General features: G+C 39.0%; 1 protein-coding gene across 1 annotated transcript in view; it reads left to right on the forward strand.

Moving 5' to 3' along the window:
- pde1a (phosphodiesterase 1A, calmodulin-dependent) overlaps positions 1 to 6,672 on the forward strand; it is a 68,775-nt gene extending 62,103 nt beyond the window's left edge. Inside the window, exons 15-16 of the mRNA XM_047370782.1 lie at positions 3,087 to 3,296; positions 3,374 to 6,672. Coding sequence (XP_047226738.1) covers positions 3,087 to 3,296; positions 3,374 to 3,420 — 257 coding nt within the window. The 3' untranslated portion in view covers positions 3,421 to 6,672. The remainder of the gene's footprint in view (positions 1 to 3,086; positions 3,297 to 3,373) is intronic.
- Positions 6,673 to 8,674: the final 2,002 nt, after the last annotated feature.

Genomic DNA, 8,674 nt, shown 5'->3' on the forward strand with positions numbered 1-8,674 from the left:
AATGTACCTGGTTGTAATCAAGTCTCCGTATAAATGCACCTGCTCTGTGATAGTCTCAGGGTTCTGTTCAAAGCGCAGAGAGCAACATGAAGACCAAGGAACACACCAGGCAGGTCCAAGATACTGTTGTGGAGACGTTTAAAGCTGGATTTGGATCCAAAAAGATTTCCCAAGCTTTAAACATCCCAAGGAGCACTGTGCAAGCAATCATATTGAAATGGAAGGAGTATCAGACCACTGCAAATCTACCAAGACCCGGCCGTCCCTCTAAACTTTCATCTCAAACAAGGAGAAGACCGATCAGAGATGCAGCCAAGAGGCCCATGATCACTCTGGATGAACTGCAGAGATCTACAGCTGAGGTGGGAGAGTCTGTCCATAGGACAACAATCAGTCGTACACTGCACAAATCTGGCCTTTATGGAAGAGTGGCAAGAAGAAAGCCATTTCTCAAAGATATTCATAAAAAGTCTCGTTTAAAGTTTGTCACAAGCCACCTGGGAGACACACCAAACATGTGGAAGAAGGTGCTCTGGTCAGATGAAACCAATATCCAACTGTTTGGCCACAATGCAAAATGACATGTTTGGCGTAAAAGCAACACAGCTCATCACCCTGAACACACCATCCCCACTGTCAAACATGGTGGTGGCAGCATCATGGTTTGGGCCTGCTTTTTGTCAGCAGGGACAGGGAAGATGGTCAAAATTGATGGGAAGATGGATGGGGCCAAGTAAGGACCATTCTGGAAGAAAATCTGTTGGAGTCTGCAAGAGACCTGAGACTGGAACAGAGATTTATCTTCCAACAAGACAATGATCCAAAACATAAAGCCAAATCTACAATGGAATGGTTCACAAATAAACGTATCCAGGTGTTGGAATGGCCAAGTCAAAGTCCAGACCTGAATCCAATCGAGAATCTGTGGAAAGAGCTGAAGACTGATGTTCACGAATGTTCTCCATCCAACCTCACTGAGCTCCAGCTGTTTTGCAAGGAAGAATGGACAAGAATTTCAGTCTCTCGATGTGCAAAACTGATAGAGACAAACCCCAAGACACTTGCAGCTGTAATTGGAGCAAAGGGTGGCACAACAAAGTATTAATGCAAGGGGGCCGAATAATATTGCACGCCCTACTTTTCAGTTTTTTATTTGTTAAACAAGTTTGACACATCCAATAAATTTCATTCCACTTCACGATTGTGTCCCACTTGTTGTTTATTCTTCATAAAAACTTCAAACTTTATATCTTTATGTTTGAAGCCTGAAATGTGGCAAGAGGTTGAAAAGTTGAAGGGGGCCGAGTACTTTCGCAAGGCACTGTACCTGCACATACTCTGCAAGAACAAAGAAATGTATTATTTTACCTTAGGTGGCAAGAACAGAAACACAGTTCATTTTGGCTAGTACATTTCATGGTTATGTGAAGAACTCCTGGGAGGTTCCTCCCGCTGTAACTGTAGTAACGAATATTTGTCGAATATCATATAAAAAAAGGTTCTGCCCATAATATGTGTCCAGAACAAGCTACAAAAGCTCCCAAAACAGAACAGAGTACTGTAATTCTGTTCCCACAGCATTCCTCTGTTCTTGCAGATTATGTGTAGGCCTTTAGTGGCAGTGCCTTGTCAGTGTTCTTACCCCTTTAACTTTTCCACATTTGTCACAACTTTGTCCTTAAATAAATTCCAGTGACACCAAATGCTTTCAGAAGTCCTTTGATTAGTAAAACGAGTCAACTTGTGTAAAATGTAATCTCAGTATATTTCATGCTGTTGTATGAAGGCCCCAGAGGTGTGTTAAAATTATATCCCAAGCTACGAACATCCTACAGAGCTGTGTTTAATCCATTATCTGAAAATAGAAAGATTATGGCACAACTGCAAACCTACCAAGATATGGTCGTAACTGTTAAGGTGGACAAGTAGAACATTACTCTGAGAAGCAGCCAAGAGGCTAATGGTAACTCCTGAGGAGCTTCAGTGATCCAAAGCTCAGGTGGGAGAATCTGTCGACAGATGTAGATTCCACAAATCTAGCCTTTAAGCAATATTTAAAAGAATAAATCCATTGCTGAAAGAAAAACATAAGACATTTTGTTTGCAGATATCCACAAGCAGTGCAGTGTAGTGAACACTCTAAACATGTTCTAATCAGATAAATCAATGTTTAACTCTTTGTCCTACATGTAAAATGCTATATTTGGCAGAAAACTTCAATTGCTTAACCTCCTGCAACATGGTTGTGGCAGCATCATGCTGTGGGGATGCTTTTTCTCAGCAAGGAAAGGAAAGATGGTCAGAGTTGATGCGAAGATGGACGAAGTTGAATGCAGGGTAAACCTGGTAGAAAATCTGTTAGAGGCTGCAGAAGACTTAAGACTGGGATGAAACTTCACCTTCCAGCAGGACAACAACTTTAAACATTCAGTCAGAGCTACAATGGAATGGCTTAGATCAAAGCATATTCATGTGCTAGAATTGAATTGAATGGTCCAGTCAAAGTCCAGGCTTAAATCCAATTGAGAATCTGTGGCAAGACTTGAAAATTAGTTTTTGCAGATGCTCTTCATTGAATCTGATTGATCTTGAGCTGTTTTGGAAAGAAGAATGGGTGCATGTACAAAACTTGTAGAGACAAACCTCAAAAGGTTTACATCTGTAATTGGAGCGAAAGGTCTTTCTCCAAAGTGTTGACAATACAATGCACACACTTTTCAGATTTTTGTTTGTACAAAATGTTGAAAAGCATGTGTTACTTTGTTCTTGTCTATTTTGAAAAGCCTACATTGAAGTTTGTTGTAGTATAATGACAAATTGGGAAAAGGTTTTAAGGTGAATAGTTTTTGCAAGGTGCTGTAAGCTTTAACTATACTTCCTTCTCATCCGATGTATTACAGAGCAAATACAGCTTCAAATATTTCTATTGACCCATGGTTGCTACTTTTTTCATTAGGTCTGCCTCATGTAATTGATGGCAAAAGCTTTTTCTGCTTCGGCCATCATTTCATTAGAACCCAGAATGATTCTTAATCTGTGAAGTTCTGATTTTCAGTTTCTAAAAGCCTTGTTTTTGGTCTAAACAGAGCTGGCCAAGAAGGAGAAAGAAGAGACTGAGGCAAAAAAAGAAGTTGAAGACATTAACACAGATGTCCATTCACAAGCCTTACCCAGCCAAGGAGTCACAGGTGGACCCAACCCAGATCCATCACAGAACTTAGACGATTGCCCTCCAACTGAAAAGGATGATGACAAATCATCTGACCACATGTCTTCAGATCCCCTGACCTGGAACGGTATGAGGATGACATAACAGTAACTGCTTTTTAGCTAATGTGGATGAATTCACCAGCTGTTGTGTTAACTGTTGCAGGGGCAGAGGAGGAAGAGGAGGATGACAAAGTGCCTGAAAACGCCTGATGATGTAACACTGCAAAGTCTATTTATCTGACTCTGGCAGATCACCATGGCAACAGGCAGCTCGGTGCAGTAACCACTAGGGTTTAGACTCTCCTGTGTAAAAACACTGCAACTGACTTAGTGGTCCCTCAGTGGCCCCCATAGGGCCTCCAGATTATTTGTTTACAAGTGACTGTGGATAAATCATATTCAGAGTGACATTTTTCATCAGATCATGGCTTCTTAGCAGCTTTCTGGTCCATTTTCTTTCAGACCGAGATGAAAGGTGTGTGGAAAACCAAAGAGTGTGTAATGGTTGGAGAATTCCCATTTATGATAACAGCTGGCAAAAAGTCTTTAATCAGGAGGAATGTAACATGAAGCTGTTAAGATGCAGCAGTGGAGGTTTTATGAATGCAGGTGACAATATTATTTGTGTAGTTTAATAGACACCTTCAGTTCTCCATCATCAGTATGAGGAGTCACTGCTGCTCTGCTCTCTTCTCCAACTTCAAGTTCTCAGGTATGTTGTCCTCACCTAGCCACACCTCAACATCTGTGATGTCAGAGCTGACAAACTTAACTTGATCAAACCTTTGGGGTGTGGGAGTAATTTCTTGGTGTTGAGATGTTTGTTGAATCAAACTAAATAAAGTCGCTGTAAGTATAATGTAAACAAACTTAAAAATACTTTAAATTGCTTTGTTTTGTTGTTGAGGGCCCCATCTGCTGACATTTGCCTCCATTTTACCTGTTTACCAGGGTTTCTTTAAATCTTCTGTTTCAATACTGCTCTAAAGGCTCTAATTTCAGCTTTGCTGCTAATTACATTTTTGTTTGTTTGTTTGTTCTTGCTCTCTGCATGTTCATGTCAGCTGCTGTATATTTTTAAATTTTTGAGTTACATCCAACTAAGTGGTAAAACTTTACCTCTTTGTATAAAATGAGCAAATAGTAGCGAACGTTTATTTTCCTGTGTTGTTTGAAAGGTATTCCTAACCTACAAACCATTGTTCTAGTGCTTTCTAAGACAGAATCATTGAGTAAACCCAATCTTAAAGATAGATGCTAAAATAAACAGTTAAACTATGGCTAACTAATCCTGACAGCTAACAAACTGATCAGACATATTCCTTTTTGGTGCTAGTGAAGCTTGTGATACAGTTTACAGCACTGAAAGTTCATGGCTAATAGTTTCTTTTCAATTATGTCACTGGATAATACCATAATGAAGCGCAAACAAAACAGAAATTGCTAACCTGCAAAGGAAATAATCTAGAATTACAAGATAGGTCATTTTCTTAACAAAAGCTGAAATTCTTGGGCTAGACCAATATCAAATGCCAAAGAGCAAACGTAAGCCCCTTTTCCATTTATATCTACTCTACTCTACTCGACTCGGGTTGGGTTGGCTCTGCCCGTTTTGGTTCATTTTCCATTATAATTGAGTACCATCTCAATGTGGATAGGATCATCAATAGCAAGGCAGCCCCACAATCCAAAAAAGTAATGTGATGTGATTTGTAGTGACACAAACACAATAACAATGGAGAATCTGCTGCTCATTCTATGGCTGGTGTCAGACTCTGACTTAAAGATGAGAACCAGAAAAGACAGAAAGACGAAGCAATTTGGTTATGTACAGGAGAGAGTGGGAAGCCATGGAGTGGTATCAAACTGAAGGGTACAAGCTAGAGGATGTGTTGGGGTAAGCTAACGCTAACTAATGCTAGCTTGCTATAGTGGTCTTATACAAAATTAGCCCAGTGTACACTTTTTAACAGCTGATGATATTAGTTAGTGAAATAACCTGTTACTAGTGACGCTGCCCCCTACCTAATCAGTGATCAGCCTTTTGATGTAGCTTTTTCAGCACGACTTGGTTACCATCTTTGGTACCGCAAGCATGCAGGTACCAAAAATAGTAATAGTTCCACATAACAGTTCTAATGGAAAAGCCTCAAAAGCGAGTAGAGCCATGCATTAATTAAAGTTGTGACTGCTTACCTAACATTTCAAGCAATGATATGATGAAGTACTTTGTATTGCCTCTTCATTCAGTCTTCACAGATGAGCAACTTCAAGGGAGGATGTCGCTATCAATATTTCTTCACCTCCAATACTGATTCAAGTCATTCAAAGATATTAAATGTCCAAAATGTTACTAAAATCACTGCCACATGCCTGAAAGATAACACATTACATTTCACCTGTATCAGATGATCTACATTAGTATTGTGATTGAATCCCACTGAACCCACTTAACATTCATGTTCCAGACACTACAGTACTCATTTGTCTTGGCAGTGACAGATATTTAGTTGCTAAAGTGCTAGGCTAATGATAGCAAGCTCAGTTTTGATATAACCTGCTGATAATTAGGTACATAACATATTTCAATATGGTTCCAGTTAATTGTGTGGGGTTAAAATATTCATAAAGTTAGTGCTTTGCCTTGTCCTGAAATTTAATAAGTGGTTTTTCAGCTAGTCTCTGCATAGCCTTTGTTTAGACAGACATCGGTGCGGGGACTACAACACAGAACAGGTATACCTTCAATCTAATACTTAGGATAGAATCGGGATATCCCCAGATTAGAGAATATAAAAGTCCTAAAGCTGACATCTATTTCACATCTAATTGAGTAGGACATGCATCAGTGGCCTGGTCATGGAAGATGAAGCTGGTATTACCAGCATGATAAGGTTATTGTTTTTAATGAACTATGTTTTACAGATGCAGATTGAATATGCACAACTGTTAGGAAGCCTACACTTAAGCAGCTGATACTCCTGAGGGCCTCTCTCACTGCAGGGACAATACTGTCACTATAGCAATGTCTAATTTTCATACTACTGTGTGGCCTCGAACATGGAGGACAGGAAGTTTCTCTGCCTCAAACAAAAACACACGTATTGAATGTTCATGCAGCAGTTTGTCGTGCTTAAACTGATGTAAATGAGTTGGGTTTTTATAGAACTTTCAACAACAGTGCTGTTTCAGATGGCATCTGATTTATTTTATGTTTCATGTCCTAAGATGTGTGATTTATTTGTGCTTTTCTTCACACATGGTCCTGCTTTCACTTTACATCTGCTTCCCTGCAATCATTCTCTCCCTCATTATCTAGAATACAGTGGGTTACTCTGTCCCTGTTCCCAACTATGTTCTTTTGTAAATAGTGTTTCATTCGGGAGTCCTTTTAAGTTTTTATTTATGGGCTTTCTGCCTCTGTCTGTGTTTCAGTCCAATAAAAACTTCTAAGTCATTGAAGACTTGTCTGTCTGATTGTAAGCCTGAATTTGAGTCCTTCATACATTGATCCATTGCAGTTCAAATTGCCTGAAATATAAAAGAGGAATGTAAGAGCCGAACAGTCTAGACAATTCAGATATCCTTTGTGTTATCAATTCATAAAAAAATGAGGTTGCTTAACACTGTTTTGAATTCTTCAAAATTCATCACCTTAACATCCTTTTCTTATAGTATCTCTGGTTAGAGTGCCAGCGATTGTCTACAGCTCTGCTTCACAACACCAGGACACCAAAGGATTTGTGTTGTCAAAGTAAATAGCCTCTCTCTGACAATGCAGATTGCTCTCTTTCTAGATAGTGATGGATGAGAATTGAAGCATAATCAGCCTGTTTGGATTAACTCAAGAGAGCAAAGCAGCAACAATAAAGTGATCTGGATTTTATTACATATGTCTTCACAGGATGTTTTATACAACACAGAATGTCTTGTAGAACTTTAGGACAATGTACACCTAGCATCATTTTATGATTTGTACCATCCTTGTATAAACTGTGGAGATGAGATCCCCAGATAGAAATGGATCAATAACTGACTAAGTGGTGACCCAGTCATCTGCTCTTCTCTGCAATGTTACTGTCACATCTCCTGATTGTGAAAAATGATGGAACCATCATGGTATTATCATGGTGATGAGGGCATTGTTAGTTTCGACATTAATGGCCAAAGAGCCACTGACCAAATGGCTGACAGTGAAGACTCTATAGATCACTGTGCTTGTTAATGCAATGTGCGCTATAGTCATTGTATCCCTGGCTCTGTGTTACGAAGTCTGTATGGGTATGAGAGAATGGGAGAAAGGGCCTGTGTGTTTGTGCTGTACAGTCATTCATTGTATTAAAAATTCTGAACTCCACTCTGCTGTGATCTTTTTATTCTAATCACCCTTGCATCGGATGGTTACAGTAACACATTACTGGCCAAGTTCTTCTATCTTTTATATTGTATGTTAAAATATTTCACAAACAGTCGGAACCAGATATTTACACACACCGTATAAAATGACGGGTCTTTTGGTTTTCTCAGTGTCTGATATTAAATCCAACTATATCTTTCCTATTTAATAAAAATAAAATTACCAAAACTATTTGTAATGGCAAAGTAAGAATATGAAGTGAGAAATCTTTTTTTTTTTTTTTTTTCTTTAAATTCAGACGTTTACATACACTAAGATTATTTTGCATTTGAACTGTTGGTTTTTGATAGGTTCACAACCTTTGAGTTAAAAAGATGCATATATATGGACATATTTTCAAGCAATGCCTCAAACACATGGTTCCCTTGTGTGACATCCTGGGAAAAAAAAATCCAAGATATCAGGAAAAGCAAGAACACCTTATGTACATTTTCCAGGTTTCTGAAGGTGCCACATTTATCAGTTCAAACTATGACATGCAAGACTAAACAGCATGGGAATGTTCAGCCATCACACCGATCAAGAAGGAGACCGGTTCTGTATCCCAGAGAGGAATGTGTTGGTGCAAAATCAACCCCTAAAGCAACACAAAAATCCTTGTTAAGTTGCTGGTTGAAGTGTGACATTATCCACAATGAAATGACTCCTGTACCAAGATGGGCTGAAAGGTCACTCAGAGAGAAAGATAGTATCACTCCTCATTATTACTCATTTGAAAGTCAGAATATCGTTTGCAAATGCATGCCATGCACTGAAGTGTTTTGCCACAATGACCATTGTTAGATTTGGAGAAAACAGGACGAACGTTGAAAGCATAAGAACTTTGAACCTGATTAACCATGCCAGGTTAACGAGGTCCAGAGTAAGTTCTTACCAGGTGAACTACACAACTGCCCACCTTATATTGTCTATAAATTAATTCATTTGTTGGTGATAAAAAAAATTTAACACAATTCCTCCTCTGCCTGATAAGCTGTCCTCGCTTTTGGACCAGGCAGTAATTCTTGGTTTAAACCTTGATAAAATTCACTGTACAGGTCTTAACCT

The sequence above is a fragment of the Girardinichthys multiradiatus genome, chromosome 7 (assembly GCF_021462225.1).
Source record: "Girardinichthys multiradiatus isolate DD_20200921_A chromosome 7, DD_fGirMul_XY1, whole genome shotgun sequence".
NCBI classification, from domain to species: Eukaryota; Metazoa; Chordata; class Actinopteri; order Cyprinodontiformes; family Goodeidae; genus Girardinichthys; species Girardinichthys multiradiatus.